The sequence below is a fragment of the Erythranthe guttata genome, chromosome 1, assembly GCF_056151865.1.
Source record: "Erythranthe guttata isolate IM_541 chromosome 1, IM_541, whole genome shotgun sequence".
Taxonomy (NCBI): domain Eukaryota; kingdom Viridiplantae; phylum Streptophyta; class Magnoliopsida; order Lamiales; family Phrymaceae; genus Erythranthe; species Erythranthe guttata.
Genome location: NC_142533.1, coordinates 2,291,469 through 2,314,239, shown reverse-complemented (window position 1 = coordinate 2,314,239; position 22,771 = coordinate 2,291,469). Strand labels below are relative to the sequence as shown.

The window sequence follows — 22,771 nt, the reverse complement described above, 5'->3', positions numbered from 1 at the left end:
TTTAGTAGGTTTTTACCGAGTTCGGACCAAAAAAAACTATTATTTAAACGAGGTTATTAATTTATCCAGTATTAATTTATTCAGGTTCTACTGTATTATTTCAAAATAACAGATCTAGTTCCTGCTACTTCTAGCCATATTGTTTGGTTCATGTATTTTCGAAACGAGAAAAATTAAAATGCTAAAGTAAATGGAAAGAAATAATTTGAAAATTCCACATATATATATATATATATATATATATATATATATATATATATATATATATATATATATATATATATATATATATATATATATATATATATATATATATATATATATATATGGAATTAAAAAACATAAGTTTATTATGGAATTAAAAAATATATCATAAAAATTATAATATATATATTTTAAAAACAATCGAAATATTCGGAACTAAAATTTGATTGAAAATCGAAATTTCAGATAATTTCCTATACAATTCCAATTTTGTTTCAAATAAATTCAGAAAAAAAAACACAAAAACAGGAATTTCAAAAATCAGAATAAAAAGTATATTCCAAATTCGGATTTATTCAAATTGCAATTTTTATAATTTGGAAATTCCATGCCAATTTCCACACTAAGTGACACCATTGATGGTGCAATTTCAACCACTACCTTTATCTTTTAGATTATTTTATTTTTGAACAGCTAGATTTTTAATATTTTAGAATGATGTTTTGATTTATGGGACTTGGTACGGTTCCTTCGATGCTACACCCGGTGAAAAACACCGGGTGGGTCTTCTGCTGACACGTGTCTCTTTTTTTGTATTTTATAATAGATTCCCCGCTAGGGTTTACCTTTAGGGGTTTTAGAAAAATAAAAAAAGAACACGTGGCAGCAGAAGACCCACCCGGTGTTTTTCACCGGGTGTAGCATCGAAGGAACCGACTTGGTACCAATTTTTTATTCAACTAACTATCACGTCAACCATAAGAAGTTTTGACTATACTCCATCAGTCAACGTCACATGGTTCATTTTTGGAAATAAAAAATTATATATTTAAATTTTGCCTTCAAATTCATTTCGGAGTTTTCTTTTTCTATATAAACTAGCATTTTTCCCCGTACAATGCACGGGATATTATTTCAAAAGTGAAAAAAATAATAAATTTAATACGTAATAAGAAAATAGGGTAAATTACAAACACCCCCTAGGTATGGTCAAATTACAAAAACACCCATCTTGTTTGGATAATTACAACCACCCCCAGCTCTTCAAATTTAGTGGAATTTTCGAGATTATATGAAATATTATCACTTTTGTACCCATTTTATACCATTCAAACTCTACATTATGAAGTAAGATGATCATAATATGTGATTTTTAGCTTGTGTATATCAGTTTGTAGTGGATCGGAAACTGTATTTTTACACAAGACGAATACAAACTAGAGCACATTACACGGAATCTAGATGATTATATTGAATTTGGCACAATAAGGGTGGAGGTGTAAGAAAAAATCATAGTTGAGGGGGGTATATGTAATTATCCAAACAAGAGGGGGGTTTTGTAATTTAACCATACCTCAGGGGGGTGTTTGTAATTTACCCTAAGAAAATATTGTACACTAACATAGTAAAATTTAATAATGTAGTATTATTCATATTTTATATAACATTGGTTTTTTTTTTTAATCTAACATATTAAGATTTATAATCCAAATATATAGATTAAGATTTTAAAAATCGTATTTCTATTTTTATCTCTTAAGGATTGAGATATATTGATGAAAAATCGGAGATTGATAATTGTTAAAAATTAGTAGAGAAGAAATATTAAAAATAAATAATTACAAAAATACCATTAGAGTTTTTTAAGGTTGCCCAGCGTTTCTTTATTTTATATAGGGTAAACTTCATTTTGCCTACCTGAACTATACCCAACGTATAAAATACCCCCTTGAACTTCGAAATGAACCAAAATAGCCCCTCCGTTAAAAATCCGTCCATTTTGCTGATGTGGCGTGTTGACTTTTTTAAAGTATTACATTTATTCAAGCTGTTATATTTTTTGGACAATTTTACCCCTCTATTGAATATATATGTTTGTGAGTAAATTGCAAAAAAGGAAAAACAATAAAGGCCAAATTGCAATTATATTAAATTTCTTAAAACTTTAATTTGGGACTTGATTGCAATTTCACTCTAAAAAAAAATCATGAATTACTTCTACCACCACCACACCTCTTCCTCCGCCTGAACAAATTAAAAAAAAAAAAAATCTCTGATTTTATTGTCCACCAAAGTTCACGTCGTCCCATCATCAATTCGAAATCTACTTCGATGAAATTTAACACAGAGAAAATCTTTTATTTTGGTGAGTAATCTGAATGGGCATCTCTGAGGAGGATGGCTTCGAATTGTGGGACGAGGTCTGGTTGGCGGCTGCATTTCTTCTTGAATTTCTTGGAGGTTTTGGTGTGGAGAAAAGAGGTTCACACAGGGGGTGGAAAGACCACGACGGTAGTGGTGGTGGTGAAACAAAGGTAGCGCCACCGTGGATTTGGGGATAATCTTTTTTGACCCGTTTGTGGAGACGATTGTGATTTGTGAGGTAGATGAAGTACGATTCAAATCTGAAAATGGTTGGAGTTAATTAGGATTTCATATGATTCAGAGAGAGAGAGAGAGAGGTGATTGATGAAAAAGATGATTTTTTTTTTATGATAAAATTCTGGGAATTGCTTTTATCGGAAGAACAGAGGGAGAAAAAAGAAAGAAAAAGAGAAAAGAGGGAGAAAAAAGGAGGAAGAAGAAGATGGTAAGGGCATATATGTAAACACACTTTAAAACTAACGGTTTTACTCTAGAGTTAACGGTGTTACATTTTTTTGCACTTTTTAACGTTGACCGAGAAATGGGATGGGTTGTTTTGGTACATTTTGAAGTTCAGGGAGGTATTTTATACGTTGGGTATAGTTCAGGTAGGTATTTTGAACTTTACCCTTTTATATATAAGATTAGACATTTACATTAACAACTCTTTGTACTGAAATAGTAAAAAAAAAATACACTTTATTTTTCAATTATTGCAATATATATTTCTTCCAACACTTTTTACAGTTAAATCTTTATAAATTAATACAATCGAGATTCGTGAATTTTATTAATTTATCAAAATATTAAATTATCGAGCTTTACATTTACTAGGAGTCCGAACCGGTAGAGAACTTATTATTTAAACAAAATTATTTTATTTATACCGTTTACATTTTGACTTTTGATGGAAAACTTAGAGAGAGAAATTTCAGTGTGTGTAAGAGAGAGAGAGAGAAAAGGGGGGCTAAGATGAAGGCGAACAATGAAACGACGATGGATCTGATTTTGAGGGATTTCTATGTTGTGGATCCCGTACGGAATTCGGGATATTACGGCGTGATAAAGTACACCGTCGAACCCCGGCGGCGGGGCAAATTTATCCGTTCGTCAAGCTTTGCCGAAAAATTCATGGAGCAGAAGAAGGCTCAGCAGATTCATGTAATAAACGGTGATAAAATTCTCCTCGTTTTGCACCAGGAAGATTTCGAGATCGGCAAGGATGTTTTCTTCGAGATCGCCGCCGCCGATGGCCTTCTCGTTGCTAGGTTTGTCGAACCAGCTGAATCCACCGTCGCTCAGCGCGTGTGGTACAATCTCCCTCTCTCTCTCTCTCTCTAGATCTACCTAAATCTCTCTCTCTCTAAAAATTGATTTTTCATTAATTAAATTTTTTTCTTTGTTGTGTATAGGGGAATGTTTGGTTTTCGCGGTGCAGGAAGTTAATATGTAACGCCGGCGTGGTGGCGCCGTTATCTTTGTCGTCTTCTAATTTCGATAATTGTGTCTGGGTGGTGCTCCGGTGGAACTAGTCGGCCCTCAGCCGATTTTTATAGTTTAACTTTATGTATTAATTCTCCAATATTAGCGTGTGTGTATATATGTACATTTTATACAAATTCATATGTATGCATTTATGTGATTTGATACCGGCCTGCAATCTCCGGCAAAGAAGTCTCACCGGAAAATTGATTTTTCAGCCGCTGACGTCAGCACGATGGTCCGTAAAAGATGGAATAGAGGGAAGAAGACTTTATTGCCCCTGCCAAATCAAAAAGATTACACTAGGTCGCGTTTTAATTTGCCAACAGTCTCATGCAATTTTCCATGTGGTAGTTTTTTCATATTTCAGAAAATATTGGGGTTAGATTGAAAAGTAACAACAATATTAAACTTTTTAATTTTTTTCCAAAATATTTTCATAAATTTTATGTTAAACAGGTGAAGACCGCATCAATGAAATTTGAAAATGAGTATAACTTTTTGGGTTATTTAGCCAATAAAATTTGTTAATCGGGGACTTTTTAGAAATAAATTGTAATTTTATGCTTATATATATGAAAGATTAATACATTTAAATTTAAATTTTCTCTCGTACAATTTTAGTTCGTATCTCTCTCATTTGATCAAATTCCAAACCTTCCCCCTATTTTATTCTACTAATTTTTTTAACGATATTATATTATCCGAATCCTACACTACTAATCCTCAACTACATGAGTTAATTATGATTGAAATGTAATTCGAATTTCATTGTTGAAAAAAATATTCAGTACTAAGTAGAAATATTATATGAAAATGTGAATCTTTACTAATGAGGGCTGATAATATATAAACTGAAGCCTATGGTAATAATATCGACGGTATTTAAACTTGAGCCATTTAAAATTTATTTACGGAAGATCGTACTAAATATTTACTTTTCGAATTAAATATTTATTAGTAGTAATATGAATTTAATTAAATAGAGTATAAGTTGAAGATCACAAGTTATGTAGGAATATTTAAAATTAAGAGTGGGATGTAAGGTAATTTTTAAGGAGAGTTTACTCTTTTATATCGTACACGTGTACATGTAAAGAGTTGACAATTTGTGCCAACTAGGAATTGGAATACACCATTACATCAGCGCTGACGTATGACACAAATTAGAGCTGACCAATGAGACATTTAGTCATATATTTAATCCCTTGTACCATAAAATCGATATAATGTAACATAAAATTTAATAATTTTCTTTTAATAAACTATTACTTCTGTTGATTTATCTGTCTATAAACATATGCTCGTTATGTTGAGGCAGATTACAGTTGAGACACTAATGATGTTGAAACAATATTTCACGTGTTGTTATGAAATCTAACTTATAAAATTAGAATAAATGACACCATATATTAAAGACAATCTTCTACACTAAGCAATAGAATTCTTCAAACTAATCTCGAGAATCTAGTGGCAATAGTATATATATATATATATATATATATATATATATGGAAGTTTTCCCTTAAATTATTGTATAGGTTGGTGCATTTATGTTTGTACTTTGTAGCAAAGCTTTTTAAACATGTAATATTATTGGGCCAAGGCCCTAAATTTCTTTTTGTAAAGAAACCGTTACCGAAAAATTTAAATCATTTGCAACCCAACTATATATTTTGTCCTAATCACATCATGAAAAAAAAAATTAAAGAAAAAAAAAGGGAATTAAATAAGCATGCCTATGTCTATGTGTTTAATTTCTGGAATATTCCAAATAATAGGATCTCTCTTTTTTAAACGTTATCTTTAAATCCATCCTTTTTGTAAAGAAACCACTACCGGAAAGTGATGACGTCATCTTTATGACCACCCTTTAATTGTAAAGAAGCCACTACCGGAAAGTGATGACGAATCATCTGTTTTTTCTTTTTTCTTTTTTTTTTTTTTTTTTTTTTTTACAAATATACAAAAAGAAAAGAATTGGAAAAAAAAAACAAAGCCGGACATGATTATTGGCTTGTAAATATCAGATTTTAGTGCATCATAAACTTTATTTAATTTGCACAAAACGAGTACAAACTAATAAAATTCCACGTACTATATTAGAACATTCTGTTGAATTTGACACAATAAGGGTGGACGTGTAAGAAGATCGATTCATGATTGAAGAAATTGACTATAATTACCTAAATAAGAAGGGTAGTTTCGTAATTTGACCTACCTTACCTCAGGGGTCCCGTAATTTATCCTAATTTTTATGATGTGAATTATTAATTTAATTAATATGTGGAGGTGGCAACATACAATTTTTTCTTCTACAACATCACAAAAATACAGTAGCCCTAAAGCTTAAATATAATAAATCACATGCTGCATGCAGAAGAAAAATATTACGTTAATTCCACCATTAACATATAATCAAGAGAAGAAACCAAAACGACACCGTTCCATTAACTAACAATCCACAATTACACAGAACCACAATCATGCCCATCCCCACCACCAACCTCCGCCCCGGACTTCCTCTTCTCGGCGGCGGCGGCGAACACAAAGTCCAGATTATAAAGCACCGGCACCAGCGTGGCGGAGCATAGAAACACGAGCACCGGCCCGAATATCCACAGCATAAGCGGCATCGCCATGTAGAAAAGCCGGTTCCCAACCGTGTTCAGCGCGAACCCCCTCTCGAGCAGCTCCCCGACGTACTCCGGCGACACGACGCCGCTCGAGGTGTCCGGAGGGCAGTTGATGAGGAAGTTGACCTGGTTCGTGAACCGGATCGAGAGCGAGTGGCAGACGAACGAGAATAGGAAGATGACGAGGAGCGTCACGTACTTTAGGGCCACCATGAACTCGCCGTGGGCCCCGTACACCGCGTCGTTTAAGGGTTTCTTGATGGTGTAGGTGCTGCTTATCACGGCGGCAAGGCCGCAGCAGAGGAGGATTGAGGTCGTCGCCATTAGCGTCGACCCCATTATCGTGTTTCGGAGCGTCTGCACCGCCAGGATGTTTTTCTTTTCGTTGTCCTGCATTTAATTTTGCGCCAGCGAAATACTAAATTATTGAACTAATAATTTAATATATTTTAAGTGAAATTATTAATTTATCGAGATTGAGATTCTACTGTAACTGTAGCTCGAACGGGAAAAAAATTAAATCAAAATCACACAATTTCATGTTATCCATTTTAAATAATTAATTTGAATATTTAAATGAAGTGGTGATATAAAAAAAATAGGGTAAATTTCAAAAAACTCCCTGAACCTAGGCTAAATAACAACAAATACCCCATCTATCCGTAATAACCAAAATCCCCTTCTGATTAACTGTTGATCGAGTGTTTTTTTTAACAGAAAATGTGTACACTTTATTATATCTTATGTCAAATAGGTGAGAAATAAAAGAAACTATCTAAAATTGTGTAAAGTCTATTCCCTTAAAATAAAAAAAAAAAAAAAAAAAAATCAGTGAAAAATCACACTTAAGGGGGTGTAAGACGGAAACAAACATTAGGGGGTTTTCGATAATTATGAATAGGTGGGGGTATTTTTCGTTATTTAGCATAAGTTTAGGGGGGTTTCGTAATTTACCCATAGAAAAATATATAAAATATGGTGCATGCATGGTAGGGCCAGACAAGAAACACTCATTGGAAAATGATTGGGGGGAGGCAACCTCAGGAGGATATGTCGCTATCCTAAAAATCCGATTTTTGTTCCACAAAGGCAAAATCGTGTTTTGGATTCATCTTACATTATTACAAAAGCAACTGTATTATATACTACAGTACAGTTTCACAACAACAAAAAAAAAAAAAAAAAGGTACACAATTTCTGTATATGCATGCACACACACAACGCACTAGGACAAATAATTCACGTACATTTCCACTTTCATAATTATTTTTGTAAATAAATAATTGCTCCAAATTTATTCTATATATATATATATATATATATATATATATATATATATATATATATATATATATATATATATATATATATATATATATATATATATATATATATATATATATATATATATATATTTATATATATATATATAAGTTGTTGAATTGTATATATGATAATTAATATGATTATATAAATTATAATATTGAACTAATTACAGAATCAATTTTTTTTTTAACCTACAGAGGGGTGGGAGGGAGGAATATATACTAAAATAATTTTAAATTCTATGAGAGAATTAATTCCTTAAGATTTTATTTTTACTTTTATTTTAAATTTAATTTATATGATATGATAGAATCATATTAATTATTGTGATATAACTATTCAAAGAGTCGTGTTTGGATATACAAAAAATTGGGTATTGCACTAACAACATTAATTGTTAGTGGTGGATGCTTAGTCATCATATATCATCTTTTTGCCATAATGGAATAAGATGTGTAGATTCATAATTAACCATTAATCAAAACAAAGAATTTAGATGTTAATTTATTAGCTGAGTCATTAATTAATTAAAACAAGAATTATAATTATATATAGTACGTATGATATATAGTAATAAAAACTTGCACGCCAATAAAATCTTGATTCAGTTAGTTTGAGAAATTTGTTTCTTGTCACAACCCAACAACAATTCCACTAATCAAAAAATAATAATTGAGATAAATAATTAAAAAAAAAAATAATTAGAGATAGAGATATATAGATACAGATATAGATGTATGTATATATACATACATACCTTCATGATGGCGGAGACCCAGAAACGGCGGCCGCGGGAATTAGTTCCGATGACAGTAGAAAAGGGCTGGGTGCGTACTTTATGCCACAGCCACACGTGATAGCCCATGCATAGTGAAAACCCTAGTGGCACAAGTATCACGTCCAGGTAGCATTTTTTCCATTCCATTTTCTCTCTCTAGAATCGATCTCCCGCCCTCTTTCTCTCTCTCCTCTTTCTAACTTTGTTATGGGATTGGAGGGAATACTATTATTATTTATATATATATATAGGGAGGGAGGGGCGAGGGAAATATAATGAACGTGGACTTGTTTGAACGCAGTATCCGAAACCGAGGCGAAATAACCTAAAAATTAAAATAAAATAAAATAAAATAAAAATAAAGCTAACACTCCCACTTTGGTAATAAACTACAGACATGGGTCTTATCATGTGGCTTTTCTGTTCACTTGCTTGTCTGTTTCTTGCTTTACTTACGTATCTATAATATATATCAATTATCTCGCCATATTCCTCTTTTGTTTATGTAATTACAGTCACCCCCTTCTTTTTAAATAGTTTTACATAAAATTCATGTAATTCAGTTATTTACCGAATCAAATCGTATATTCAGTTCGGTAAACGGTATGAAATATTGGCTTTACCGAAATTTCGGTTTGGTTTTACTTATTTAACATCTCTAAATTTATCTATGGATGGGTTTTTTCGTAAAATAATACATAGTTGAGAGAGTGACTGTAATTATTATCCAAACATGAGGAGTTTTTCGTAATTTCAAATAGTAAAAATCTTAAGACAAACACGTGATTTGTTAACCTAGCAACGATTCACACACATTATATTATTGATTCACATGTGTTTGTATGTGGTGTAATTTATGCTGTGATGCAATTAATAATTACTCAGTTATTTCATCAGGTAATTAAGTAATTTAATTTATATAAAACTATTATTTATTTAAATGTATTTAATTTCATTAAGTATTTATCTGATCTGTCATGATTTTTGGCTGGTGGGGGTAAGTGGAAGAGAGGATGGCAATTCTTGATTTGTTTGTGAAATAAATAGTGTGTACAATAATGGGCATGATTGGTAAACATTAGTGAAATACTGAGTGGCAATTTGTTGGCTAATAACCGGGAAAAAAATAAAATAAAGTGGCGAACAGGGACTAACATGCAATTTCCATGACTCGTTATCCAACTCAACCAGCAGCTGCCAACTTTTGGTGTTTCAGTCCCCCAATTTAGAATAATTATTATTTTCAACAATAATACTACCTTATAATTTTATATAGTCTCCCACTTTTTATTTGAGTTCATAATCTCCACCACAAATACATGATAATGGTGCTATACACGTGTGCTTAGCTTGTTGATTTTATTAATTAATAATTTAAGCAAAAATATTTTGTTTCAAAATACTCTAAAAATGACGTACGTTCAATTATTCGAGTCTCGAAGTTACAACAAACGTAAGCCTAAAGATGCTAAGCATGGCCATTTATGCCAAACTAGCACCTATTGGGTGTATTAGTACGTCTTACTCATGAGTTGGGACCAGAAGAAATTTTTATTTAAACGAAGTTATTAATTTATCGAAATTCTATTGTATATATACCATAAATAAGTTGAATGAATTGCATGCATACACAATTATATTATATTTATATTTAGTGGAGGCTAACCAAACAGCTTCCTACAATTCTATCATACTAAACTTGCTATATAACTTAAACTGGAAATTAATTCATTAAATAATTTACAACAAACCCATCCAAAAAAAGCCATCGAATTGAAGCAAATGCTTTTTTTTTTTTTTTTTTTTTTTGACTTTTTTTTTTGGGACTCTAATTTAAGACGTCAAAATGTTGGAGCTAATGTTGTCTTCTTTGAATAGAAAAAAAGAGGCCATTATTTAGTGGGATTGAAAGTACTTTACAAGCGATAAATTAATTTAATTAATACGTGGATGACAATAACTCTTACCTTCGCATGCAGTCTTAGAATTCTTAGTTTCAAGAAAAGACGTTTCGGCTTCAAAATATTTATTTTGCACTACTATATATTTGCGCGGGTTAAACTGCATTCTCGTGTAGTAATGTAAAACATATTGTTTAAGAGTAAAATCCCGTAAACGTACCATACGCAAATTAATCAAACGGAGGTTGTTAGACGTCGTATATATTCTTCTTAGTACTCCTTCAATTATACCATTACTATGTTTATTTTATTTTATTTTTTTACAAAGACGAAACCTACAACCAATTATATTCATGAACCGACTATCCCTTCATCATGAAATGAATGGTTCAGATTCATCTTCACACAATCAAGGAAGAGAAAGAAAGAGAGCAACATTGCATGGTATTGGAAAAAATATAATGCATATGTGGATTGGAGGTGAGCTCAGCACATTTATATACATCTAATTGAAGAGACCACCATAACTTGAGCTGCATTATGAGCTGGAACACCGTCTCACGTGCATGCCTAGCAGGTGGAGCTGAAGTATATAAAACCCCATAGATGTCTTCTGAGAGGAAAACACACACATACATACAACAACACACACACACACACACATTAGCATTAAGAATCTAAGAGGAAATCAATGAGATTTTGTTAACTCTTTTAGAAATTCTTCGAGTGCTTGGCATATTAGAGTTTGTGAATCATCAAAGCTTTGTAAGATCATCAATGTGTAATCCTTGTGGCTGCTTCGAGTGCTTGTAAATCTGATCTATTCTAGATCGAACCAGTACTATAATTGTATTTGTTGTTCGTAGTTTGTTGGACATGACTTATATATAATGTAGTTGATATCTTTCGTCTAAGTTTGCAAACTATTGCACGATAATGAAGTACTGTGAATCAACGAATCATATGTTGATAAATAAAACGAGCCCATTAAGACTAAAATATTTGGGCTTAAATTCTCTAACACATCTAGGCCCACATATCAAACTAACAATATTACCAGATATGGCCCTTACTTGTTTCTAAATTAACAAAATTGCCACCAGGCCACTTCTTTTGGACAAGAAGCCGCAAAGTGGAAGAGTTAACGGCAGTCAGTCAAGCATTCCGTTAATCTGCTTCAATGAAATTCGGAAGCTACCGAATCTTAGTATTAGCCGTCGTTACCTCAATTCAGCTGCCCCTTTTCGTCATTTCATCTCGATTAATCCCGGATCCACCCGACCCGCAATGCAGCAGCCCCGACCCGACAACCCTCCGCTCCGACCAAATGACGGTGATCATCAACGGCTACTCGGAGCACCGGATTCCGCTGCTCCAGTCAATTACAGCCGCGTACGCCGCCTCGCCGTCAGTCGCCGCCGTCGTCCTCCTCTGGTGCAACCCGTCCACCTCACCCCAAACCCTCGCCCACCTCACGCAGAACCTCTCCGCCGCCGTACTCCGCGCTCCGTCCTCCAGCCTCAACCACCGGTTCCACCCTTGGGAGATCATCAAAACCAGAGGCGTCCTCATCTGCGACGACGACGTCGAACCGGATCCGAGTTCGGTCTCCTTCGCCTTCGCCGTCTGGAGATCCGATCCGGACCGGGCGGTCGGGTTCTTCGCCCGGTCGCACGCGTACGACGTCGCATCGAAGACCTGGATCTACACAATGGAGAGGGGGAAGTACTCGATCATCCTCACCAAATTCATGATCGTGAGCATCAAACACCTCGAGAAATACTCGTGCGACGAACACTACGCGGAGGCTAGAAAAATCGTGGATGAGATGAACAATTGCGAAGATATCCTGATGAATTTCGTCGTGGCGGAGGAGAATCGCAAAGGTCCGGTGCTGGTAGGGGTGAAGGACGGCGGAGTGAGGGATTACGGGGATGCTAGAAACGACGGCGTATCGGAGGGAGTGAAGGAGGTGGGGTTGAGTAGCAGAAGAGGAGAACACAGAAAGAGAAGAGGGAATTGTATAAGTGAATTTCATAGGGTTTTGGGGAAAATGCCATTGAAATACAGTTATGGAAAATTGGTGGATGATGTTGGGGAACAAGGGTTATGCCAGATGGGTGGGAAATTGGTGCTCTGTGATAACCAAGATTTTAGGTGAAAAAGATTGAATTTTTAATTTTTAATTTTTTTTTTGTGTGATGAATTTCAATTTTCAAAGATTGTTCGCTAATGATTGATTTTGATCATAAGAAATGAAATAAATTCTAGATGGTATTTGTATTGATGGTTGTTATTCACTTCTTACATTCCGGTTTTTATGGGGTTACTATTTATGGGCATGTGTCTTGGCACAAGGATAGGAAAGAATGAATAACCAGAGGGGGAGTCAAACTAATACCCGCCAAAGATGGAGCTCCTTCTACACATCTGACTGGAAAAGGAAAGAACAGAGACAGAGAAAGAGAAAGAGGATGTGTGTGTGCCTGTGAGAGAGAGATCAGGCAGAGAGAGAGAGAGAGGCAGTACCTGAAATTGTTGACCATTTTCGTTCGTAAATCTGAAAATCGTTCTGTAAAAAGGTCTAGAAGTTCTTGTGTGTATATTACCGTTCTCTTCAAGAACTTCGAGATCGGCAAGGGAAAAGGAGAAGTTTGTTTTTAACACGTATATAGAATCATATAGAATCAGATCGCCATTATTCGTCTGAGGGAAGTGAAAGGGAGAAGAAATGTGGGGCCCACCTTCGAATAACGGGGAGAGGATGGCTCCAATGGCTAGGCTGGTGGCGGTGGCTATAGACAGGGATAAGGGCAGCCAAATTGCTCTTAAATGGGCTGTTGACAATCTTCTTGTTAAAGGGCAGACTGTTATTTTGGTTCATGTCAAAGTTAAACAACCTCCCTCTGGATTTTCCCCATCACCTTCTTTAGGCGGCGCCTGTAATAATCTCTCTCTCTCTCTCTCTCTCTCTCTCTCTCTCTCTGTGTGTGTGTGTGTGTGTGTGTGTGTGTGTGTGTGTGTGTGTGTGTGTTTATTTCATTATTTGTCTGTGTATCTCTGTTTGTCTGGATGAATACATGCGTTTCAGACACTCTTTCGTGTGTGTCGACATGATTCCATTCTGAAATTTCGCAGTGTTCTCTGTGGGAATATAATTAGCATTCATTTGCTCTAATTTTAATTTCTTGGCTCAATCTAATTCTATCATTTTCTTTTCTGGACATAGGGTCTAATATGACCGATCCAAACGAGGACGCTGGAGACGAAGCGCTATTAAAGGAGCTGTTCCTTCCTTTTCGGGTCTTCTGTACACGAAAAGACGTAAAAAAATTCCCCCCATATTCAAACCACGCACTGTGAAATGAAATATGAAATAGCTCCCAACAAAATAAATCCTAATTAACTTGCTTATAAATAATTTTCTTTCTGCCAGATAAATTGCTACGATATCGTGCTTGACGACACAGACGTGACAAGAGCTATCGTCGAGTTCGTAAAGCAATCCACAATAGACGTGTTGGTTCTCGGTGCTACAGTCAAAGGCAATAGCATCTTCAGGTACAGTGTGCGATAATAAATCATATACATTCTGTGCAATCTTTGTACTAAATTTGAGTGCCTTTTTTCTTTTTTTTTTTGTCAAAGAAGATTTAAAGCAAAAGATATACCTGGAAGTGTCCTAAAAGGCGCTCCCGATTTTTGCAACGTGTATGTAATCAACAAAGGAAAGATTTCTTCCACGAGAGCCGCCTCTCGCCCTCCTCCATCGATTTTCAGCCCACTTCGTAATCAGATTCTTTCTCAAGCCAACAGCAAATTTTATGGATCGGACCCACCTATGCCCTCCTCCACCTCTTCTTCTAGAAGTTAGTCATTCTTCTAGAAGTATATATAATCGTGTATATATATATATATAATCGTATTAGTTCGTGTCCAAATCCCTCACAATTATAAAATGTTGTGCAGGTTCATACTCAGGACACTCAAGGCCAGGATCCGAACCATCTCCACGTGCGAGGCAAAACGAGGCAAACTTCATTAAGTATGGTCTTTAATTATTAGGGATTTTTTTGTCAAAAGCATAATTGCATGTTAATTATTTACTTGATTGTAACTTTTTTAAATGTTGTGACTACAAAAAATAGGTCTCCATTCTCTCACCGGAAAGCGCCGAATGGAAAAGCGTACGACCTTTCGCCGCCAGATAATGATATATCATTTGTCAGTTCGAGGAGAAGCGTTGATATGTTTCCTACGTTCAGCGAGAGCTACGATGGGGCGCCCACCCCCCCTCGTCTTTCTGGATTCTCTGACGCCGACTATCAAGGCTTCGATTCTTGGAGCCATGGACGCAAATCGGTGGACATAATGTCACCGATGGAACTTTCTGCTTCGCCTGAAAATGATAAAGCATTCGTGGCACAGTCTATGGTAATTGTTTTCCAATTTTTGGCACTATCTTATACGAACTATTTCGACAGGAAAAAAAAAATCGATCTCTTCTGTTTTTACGCTTCCGCAATGCACAAATGATAAAAATTACGATAAATCGTATTCTTTGAAATAACAGGATGAAGTGGAAGCAGAAATGAGAAGGCTAAAGCAGGAGCTGAAGCAGACAATGGAGATGTACAGTACTGCATGCAAAGAAGCACTCTCAGCAAGAGAAAAGGCACGATACACTTTCTTTCTTCTCGCTCTCTAATTTTTTCCGGTGCATATTGTGATTTTATTTTATTTTAAATTATTGTTAGGCAAAGGAGCTACAGCGCTGGAAAATCGAAGAACAGAAGAGATTAGAAGATGCACGGTTGGCAGAAGAAGCGGCATTGGCTGTGGCGGAAAAGGAGAAGGCGAAATCTAAGGCAGCTCTCGAGCATGCAGAAGCAGCTCAGCGAATAGCAGAGCTCGAAGCTCAAAAGAGAATCAACGCAGAAATGAAGGCATTGAAAGAATCGGAAGAGAAGAGTAGGGTCATAAACTCTCTGTCCAATTCAGATTCTAGGTACAGAAAGTACACAATCGAGGAAATCGAAGTTGCTACCGAATATTTTGCGCAGTCTAGAAAGATTGGAGAAGGAGGTTATGGGCCTGTGTACAAGTGCTATTTGGACCATACACCTGTCGCTGTGAAGGTCCTTCGGCCGGATGCTACTCAAGGAAGATCGCAGTTTCAACAAGAGGTACGCGTGATAAATAAATTTCAAATGAATTCTTTTTTGCAGTCTTGTCTACTACTGTTACTTGCTGTTCGTTGTATTTAGGGGGTTAAAGTTGAAACTGAATTCCAATTTCCGTCTATTCTGATACGGAAATTTCTAATCTTGGAACAACTTTTTTCATCCCGATTTCCGATTTCTCTTGGATTGGAATTGGAGACTTATATAAAATAATTGGAATTTGCGATTTTCGATCTGATTTCCATTTTTTTCTGGTTTTTCGTGGATTGAAATTGGAAGTATATATAAAATAATTGGAATTTTTGATCCGATTTTTAGTTTCCAAAGTATTTTCGATTTAAAAAAAAAAAAGTTCTTCTGAAATACACCTATAAACAATCTTTATTTATTTTACTTGGTGCAATATTAATTAAATGTAATTATAAGGCACCCAAACATGGAAATTTTAGAATTGGAACTAATTTTGTACTTCCGAATTTTTTTGTGGAATTTTTCAAGAAAAACGCTATATTTGATGACGTAACTAATATTCTGGGATATAATGTCAGGTCGAAATTTTAAGCTGCATAAGGCACCCAAACATGGTCTTACTCCTAGGCGCCTGCCCAGAATACGGTTGCCTAGTTTACGAGTACATGTCAAGTGGAAGCTTAGACGACTGTCTCTTCAAACGAGGCAAAAACCCGCCTCTCTCATGGCAGCACAGGTTCCGAATCTCCGCCGAAATAGGCACCGGCCTCCTCTTCCTCCACCAAACCAAACCGGAGCCGCTAGTCCACCGCGACCTCAAACCAGGGAATATTCTCCTCGACCGGAATTACGTCAGCAAAATCAGCGACGTGGGCTTGGCCAGGCTGGTGCCGCCATCTGTCGCCGACAACGTGACACAGTACCGTATGACCTCGACAGCTGGCACTTTCTGCTACATCGATCCAGAGTACCAGCAAACGGGCATGCTCGGTGTGAAATCGGATATCTATTCTCTCGGGATTATATTCTTGCAGATTCTTACGGGGAAGTCTCCGATGGGGTTGACTCACCATGTTGACCGAGCTATCGAGAGAGGGACTTTTGCTGAGATGCTCGATCCTTCTGTGACTGATTGGCCTTACGAGGAGGCTCTGAACTTTGCGAAGTTAGCACTTAAGTGCTCTGAACTTAGAAGGAAAGATCGGCCGGATCTTGGTAAAGTTGTGCTTCCACATTTGAATCGATTGAGGGAGCTCGCGGAAGATTGCCCGTTTAATTCGATGCCGTACAGTGCTAATCCCTCGCCTTGCCATAGTCAAGTTTCCATGTCGAAAGTAAGTCGCCCCGTCTAAGCATTTCTTTGAGTTTGTTGCATTCAGCACCCCTGTGCTGCATCGAATTGCTAAAAAAACCCCTACGATGCATTTTCTTTTAGCATGGGACACCCTATCGATGTGCCAACTCTTCAAATTTAACAGAAAAAAAAAATAAGATAGTGTGTAAATTCATTCGTATCGACATTTAGGAGAAATGAGCATTACTAGTATGTTTCTATTTTCTGCGTAGAAACATAATATCCACCATCAACACAATAAATTTAAGCTATTCGTGCACGATAAATAATCACCTCGATTTTTATTTGTTTTACAGGAAGATTTAAGCTATCCACCATCAACACAATCGAGCATGGGGAGCTGATATGCAGGTAGATATATAGTATCGATTTCACTGAAACGTAATTTTTTTTTTGTTGTATACGGAAATATATAGAAGCAACGTTTTTCGTCTTTTTAATGTAAAGAAAGCTCGATGCTGCTGTACTTCGAAACATTATAGTTTCTCAGGGCAAAGAGTTGTGCATCTCTTTTTGTACATGAGGTAACAATTTCAGTTCAAAAATTCCTTGTAATAATATCATAATTAAATCAATAGGTAAACAAAAAATTCATCTTCTTCTATCTTTCTTTCTTTCTTTTCTCTCTCTCAAGTAGTAGTAAATGATGCTCTCGAAAACGAGAAATCTTCATCGGTCATAGCTCTCGAAGAATAAACGTCACCATCACTCGCGTACGACGAAAAATCGTCCTCGAAATCCAACTCCTCGATTTTCTCAACCGCCTCACTCAACCCCCACCTCTTCTCCACATTCCACTCGCAACAACACATCCCGATTTTCAAAAGCCTAAGCATCTGCCCTTCCCCATTTCTCGACCTCATCTCCTTATCGAACACCTCACCGGTCCACTCTTCCCGTACAACCGAGTTGACCCAAGTTGCCAAGTCCGCGGTGGGCCCGCCCCCCTGCTTCAGATAGTTGGCCGGAAAGTGGCCGGTGAGGAGCTCGAGTATGAGAATGCCGAGGCTCCACACGTCGGTCTTCCGAGTGACGCGGTGGTTCTGGGTGGATTCCGGCGACTTGTGGGCCACCATGAATTGGTGGGAGTGGTCCTTGTTGATGACCGGCGAGAGTGCGTAGTCGGAGAGGATCGGTTCGTAGGCGGCGGTTAGGAGAACGTTCGATGATTTGAGGTGGCCGTGTGGCAGAGTTAGCGTCGGAAGTTCTTTGTATAGATAGGCTAGTCCTCTCGCCACTCCTTTGACGATTCTTAACCGCGTCGGCCAGTCGAGAGCCATTTGGTTCGAACTTCTCTTGCCTGTTAATGAGGATCTTTTAACAAAATAGTTTCGTAACGAGGGACTTTTCAGCCAAAAAAAAAAAAACATAGAACTTACCATGGAGGTGACTAGCCAAGCTGCCGTTATCGACGAAGTTCGAAATCAAAAGCTTCTCGTCTTTCCTGTAATAGAAAGCGACAAGTGGCAGCAAATTAGGGTGCGACAGTCTCCCAAGCCTTCGCATATGCTCGTAAAACTCTTCTTTCCCCACACTACTCATTTGTTTGAATCTTCTTACGACGTACAATTGTCCGTTGTACAGCGCAGCTTTGTAAGAAGATCCGAAGCTTCCGCTTCCCAAAACTTCCGCGGAAGCCCTAAGAAGATCTTCGAGCTCGAATCTTTGTACGTTGTTTCTCACAAAGTACAAAAGTTCTCCGCTTTTTACGCTGCTTTGTTTACTCGGCTCTTCGTATTGATCTGTGCGTGAAGTGTCGATCGATTTCTCGTATTTTAGCGGTCTTGTTGTACGCGTACGGTGGATTAGAAGGAGCAATGTGAGTGCTACTAGTGTGAGGAACCCTAGCGAAGCGGCGATTAAGGAGATTTTTAGGACTGTTTTTTTAGGTTTGCATGGTTGTAATGGATCACCACATAGGTTTATATTTCCTGATAATAATTAAAAAAAGAAAAAGAAAATCGAGTAATCGAAAACTTCCGAAAAAATCGAAAACCAAGAAATCAAAGATATATAAAAACTCACCGATAAACGAGTCTCCGCTCAGTTTACTAAGCTTAACAGGTATACGGCCCTCGAGATCATTATACGAGAAATTCGCCGTCAGATTCTCCTGCCGAAAATCGGGTATCCGCCCTTCAAACCCGTTGTTCTGAAGCTGCAAATCGACCAACTTAGGCAATTTCAGCATCGACGACGGAATATTCCCCGTGAAGGAATTATCATTCATCACAACTTTCCTCATAGACCTCATCCCTAAAAAGGAATCTTCCGGAATCTCGCCACTAAAGCCGTTATTAGCCAAGAACAAGCTTCTAAGCTTTCCGAGCTTGTTTATTCCGCTCGGAAACGGGCCCGAAAAGTTGTTGTTCATAACGCTGAACGATAAAATGGGGAGGTTCGAGAGGGACTCGGTATCGATCGTTCCCGATAAGCCCATCCCCTCGAGACGTAAGCCGACTAACGAGTCGTTGAGACACAAACAGCCGATCCAGTTAGGTTTGTTCCATGCGCATAGCTTCGGCAAAGCCGGCTCTTTCCAGTTTTCGAGCATGGTTGCATTGGTGAGGGACTGTTTGAACTTGATTAGTGACTTGGCGTACGCCGTGTCATTGGATGACGACGGCGCGACGAGAAACGACACGATGAAAAGAGCGAGAAGTAACCGAGGATGAGTAGTGTTATTAGGGTTAGTAGCCATGGTTGTCAAATGATGTTTTTTTTGGTTGTAATAAAGAAGAGGGCATGTAATATATGGTTGAAGATTACAATAAAGATTTTGTGAGGTGGTGATGTAATTAACAAAGTTTGTCAATGGGATTATTAGCTGTTCTTGGCCGGCTTTTAATTTTTTTATTTATTATTTTTTTTATTTTGGATTCTTGGGTGATGATAATTTGGCAAGAATGTATGGATTTTGGAATATTTTTTTATTTTCACATAGTGATGTAAGTTGCTGTCACTTATTGGCCCCTTTTTTTTTTTAATAGTAAATTACGGGCAATTTCTGAGCTAAGATTAAATTACGAAAAAAATCCCTCATGTTTGAGTAGTTACAAGTTACAATCACCTATCTCAACTATGAATCTTTTTACATGTCCACTCTTATAGTGTCGAATTCAATAGAATCTTCTAGATTCCGTGGAATGTTCTCGAGTTTGTACTCGTTTTGTGCAAAAATGCAGTTGTTGATGCACCACCCACCATCTGACATTTACAAGCTAAGAGACACATCTTATGAAAGATCATCTTGATTCAAACTGTGGAGCTCGAATGGGGTAAAACGGGTATAAACTGAAGAATATTCCACTAAATTTTTCGTAATTTAATCTTACTTCAGAAGTGACCATAATTTATACTTTTTTTTTTTTTAGTTTGGCAATCTCAAAGTCATGCATTTAGCATATACTAATTATATAATACTCGTATTAAACAAGTATATATATATAAAAAAAAAATTGCAAAATTTTGGTCGATGATTTCAAACGGGATGGAGTGAGCATGTATATGAACTGTCAAATATGTATTTTGTTTTTCTTTTTATTTTTTCTTTCCTACTTGAATTCATTGCAAATAAATAATTTTTTTTGCCAGTGAATAGATATTCTGATCGATAGATGAAAACAATGTAAATTTACACTTCTCTGATTTTGAGAAATCCATAGTTTGAACTTATAAAGTATCATTTATAATAGAAAATTGGTACGTAGGGGTGAGAATTAATCGAGTCGAGACGAATACAAGATTGTTCAAGCCTGCTTGAATTTAAAAAAAAAAATTGTTCAATTTTTAAATATTTTATCCTCCTTTCACGAAGAAAAAAAATCGAGTTGAACTCAAATAGCTTGATTTTTACATGTTTTATTGTTTATTTCTAATCCTGCTCGAGCCACGCATCATAGCTTAGAGAAAAAAAAAATCTATGTTCGATTTTGATTGTCATGAGAGCTAAAACGAGCTTTTAATTAACGATCCTAAAATTGAGTATCGAATAGTTTGTTTCGATTGATAATGATCAATCTGTAAGAACAAATTATACTTCCATATATATATATATATATATATATATATATATATATATATATATATATATATATATTTATATATTCATTTGTTTTTACATTGTTCAAAAGTAATATAGTACAAAAATAACAAAAACATTTAATTTATCTTCTATATATATTCAAGAATCACCATAAATCCAACATTAATTTATCATGACTAAAGATTAAAAGTACACACATGCATCTTCAATGTAACAATTTAAGTATCTAAAAATCGAAAAACTTCCATCGAAAAAAAATATTTCGGGACTTAATTAATTCTTCGACTTGCACGGTTCCAAAGGCTTGCCACATAAGTTGCTATTTCCTAATTCAAGAAAACACGAATTATATCAGTAAAAAAAAAAGGTAAAAAAAAAAGTATATTCCTCAACAAAACTTACCGACGAACGAGCTCGCATCCTGATTACTAAGCGAGACCGGAATGGGACCCACAAGATCGTTGTACGAAAAATTCACCGTCAAATATTCCTGCGAAAAATCCGGTATCGTTCCTCCAAAACGGTTCCTCTGAAGCCGCAAATCGAACAACCTAGGCAATTCCACCATCGACAACGGAATATTCCCCGTAAAAGAATTATCACTCATCACAACTTTCCTCAAAGACTTCATCCCCGAAAAGGAATCTTCCGGAATTTCGCCGTTAAAGCTATTATTTGCAAAGTACAAGCTTCTGAGCTTTCCGAGCTTGTTTACACCGCTCGGAAACGGGCCCGCGAAGTTGTTATTCATAATGCTGAAGCTGAATAGGGGTAGGTTCGAAAGAGATTCGGTATCGATTTCACCACCTAATCCCATTCCGTCGAGGCGTAAGCCGACGAACGAGCCGTTCTTGCACAAGCAGCCGGTCCAATTAGGTTTGTTGTACGAGCAAAGCTTATCAACTACCGGCTCTTTCCAGTTTTCGAGCATGGTGGCATTACTGAGAGATAGTTTGAACTTGAGAAGTGACGTGGCGTAAATTGTGTCGTCGGAAAATGACGGTGAGACGAATACCGATACGGTAATACAAATAGCGAAAAGCCGAGAAGTAGTACTACTAGCAGCCATATGATCACTGTATAATAATTTGTGACAATTTTTTGTAAAGATAATTAAATAATTAAAATTTGGAGATTATATTTATGCATGATATATAGTACTTAAAGATATTTGGAGTGGTGAGAGTTACAAAGTTTTCTGTGTGAAGAAATTAAGGATTAAATTAGCTGTTTTATTCTTGGTTTTTGGGATTTAGTTCAAAACCCTTTTCAGTTTTCACCCTAAACAAAATTAGATGAGTTAACAAATATGTGGCATCTACTATTGAAGCAGAGGTCTAGGGTTCGAATCATACATTACCCTTACCCTCGCCAATTTGTAATAGATATTTAATTATAAAAAAAATAAAAATTAATAATCGTTACAGTTGTAGCATATTCTCCCTTTGTTTCTAAATAGATATCTTTGTTTACTTTGGCACAGGAATTTCAATAAATATGTCTTGATTTTTAGAAAAATAATTATTGTTAGACTAATATTGAAGAATTAATAAGGACGTAACTAAAAAATATGTAATTAATTAAGTATTGAGAATCTAAAATGACATAAATAGAACAAAAAAAATCTTAAAAATTGACAGATATAGTGAAACGAAAGGAATATACGTTACCGGAATTCGATCTGCATTGCCACGGTGGGGTCGGGGTCCGCATATCCGGTCAAAGTTATGTCTAAATCGATCCAATT

At 36.1% G+C, this 22,771-nt stretch overlaps 5 protein-coding genes across 7 annotated transcripts; 3 read left to right on the top strand and 2 right to left on the bottom strand.

Moving 5' to 3' along the window:
- Positions 1-3,210: 3,210 nt before the first annotated feature.
- LOC105975375 (uncharacterized) lies at positions 3,211-4,436 on the top strand. Its single transcript, XM_013000570.2, has 2 exons — positions 3,211-3,659; positions 3,762-4,436. Exons 1-2 carry the CDS (start codon positions 3,322-3,324, stop codon positions 3,793-3,795), a joined length of 372 nt encoding a protein of 123 aa, XP_012856024.2. The 5' UTR covers positions 3,211-3,321; the 3' UTR covers positions 3,796-4,436.
- A 1,785-nt stretch (positions 4,437-6,221) lies between these two features.
- On the bottom strand, positions 6,222-8,859 carry LOC105975251 (uncharacterized). The gene is made up of 2 exons (XM_013000427.2): positions 8,551-8,859; positions 6,222-6,857 (listed from the first exon to the last, which is right to left on the bottom strand). Exons 1-2 carry the CDS (start codon positions 8,716-8,718, stop codon positions 6,300-6,302), a joined length of 726 nt encoding a protein of 241 aa, XP_012855881.2. The 5' UTR covers positions 8,719-8,859; the 3' UTR covers positions 6,222-6,299.
- A 2,503-nt stretch (positions 8,860-11,362) lies between these two features.
- LOC105975312 (Nucleotide-diphospho-sugar transferases superfamily protein) lies at positions 11,363-12,930 on the top strand. Of its 2 annotated transcripts, XM_013000492.2 has the most exons (2): positions 11,363-12,629; positions 12,836-12,930. In XM_013000492.2, the coding sequence occupies exons 1-2, from the start codon at positions 11,653-11,655 to the stop codon at positions 12,843-12,845; spliced, it is 987 nt and encodes a 328-aa protein (XP_012855946.2). In that variant the 5' UTR covers positions 11,363-11,652; the 3' UTR covers positions 12,846-12,930. The 2 variants fall into 2 exon arrangements, with proteins under 2 accessions (XP_012855946.2, XP_088672496.1); XM_088816370.1 differs by lacking the exon at positions 12,836-12,930 and having other exon boundaries at positions 11,363-12,692.
- A 35-nt stretch (positions 12,931-12,965) lies between these two features.
- LOC105975310 (U-box domain-containing protein 34) lies at positions 12,966-17,569 on the top strand. 2 transcript variants are annotated; one of them, XM_013000490.2, is made up of 10 exons: positions 12,966-13,414; positions 13,702-13,796; positions 13,909-14,033; positions 14,124-14,341; positions 14,442-14,517; positions 14,621-14,906; positions 15,046-15,147; positions 15,230-15,658; positions 16,204-16,959; positions 17,276-17,569. In XM_013000490.2, exons 1-10 carry the CDS (start codon positions 13,204-13,206, stop codon positions 17,321-17,323), a joined length of 2,346 nt encoding a protein of 781 aa, XP_012855944.2. In that variant the 5' UTR covers positions 12,966-13,203; the 3' UTR covers positions 17,324-17,569. The 2 variants fall into 2 exon arrangements, with proteins under 2 accessions (XP_012855944.2, XP_012855943.2); XM_013000489.2 differs by having other exon boundaries at positions 14,121-14,341.
- Positions 17,506-22,093, bottom strand: LOC105975311 (putative LRR receptor-like serine/threonine-protein kinase At4g31250). Its single transcript, XM_088820388.1, has 4 exons — positions 21,418-22,093; positions 19,005-19,820; positions 18,359-18,910; positions 17,506-18,279 (listed from the first exon to the last, which is right to left on the bottom strand). Exons 1-4 carry the CDS (start codon positions 22,091-22,093, stop codon positions 17,609-17,611), a joined length of 2,715 nt encoding a protein of 904 aa, XP_088676514.1. The 3' UTR covers positions 17,506-17,608.
- Positions 22,094-22,771: the final 678 nt, after the last annotated feature.

Excerpts from the sequence above, each read along its gene's own strand:
- LOC105975375 (XM_013000570.2), top strand. The coding sequence starts at position 3,322 with ATGAAGGCGAACAATGAAACGACGATGGATCTGATTTTGAGGGATTTC. Across the intron at positions 3,660-3,761 it reads ACCGTCGCTCAGCGCGTGTG|GGGAATGTTTGGTTTTCGCG; the intron begins GTACAATCTCCC and ends TGTTGTGTATAG.
- LOC105975251 (XM_013000427.2), bottom strand. The coding sequence starts at position 8,718 with ATGGAATGGAAAAAATGCTACCTGGACGTGATACTTGTGCCACTAGGG. Across the intron at positions 6,858-8,550 it reads GGGTCTCCGCCATCATGAAG|GACAACGAAAAGAAAAACAT; the intron begins GTATGTATGTAT and ends AATTAAATGCAG.
- LOC105975312 (XM_013000492.2), top strand. The coding sequence starts at position 11,653 with ATGAAATTCGGAAGCTACCGAATCTTAGTATTAGCCGTCGTTACCTCA.
- LOC105975310 (XM_013000489.2), top strand. The coding sequence starts at position 13,204 with ATGTGGGGCCCACCTTCGAATAACGGGGAGAGGATGGCTCCAATGGCT. Across the intron at positions 13,797-13,908 it reads TCTTCTGTACACGAAAAGAC|ATAAATTGCTACGATATCGT; the intron begins GTAAAAAAATTC and ends TCTTTCTGCCAG. Across the intron at positions 16,960-17,275 it reads GTCAAGTTTCCATGTCGAAA|GAAGATTTAAGCTATCCACC; the intron begins GTAAGTCGCCCC and ends TTTGTTTTACAG.
- LOC105975311 (XM_088820388.1), bottom strand. The coding sequence starts at position 22,093 with ATGGCTGCTAGTAGTACTACTTCTCGGCTTTTCGCTATTTGTATTACC. Across the intron at positions 19,821-21,417 it reads CTCGTTCGTCGGTAAGTTTT|CCGGCCAAGAACAGCTAATA; the intron begins GTTGAGGAATAT and ends AAAAATTAAAAG. Across the intron at positions 18,280-18,358 it reads CTTGGCTAGTCACCTCCATG|GCAAGAGAAGTTCGAACCAA; the intron begins GTAAGTTCTATG and ends CCTCATTAACAG.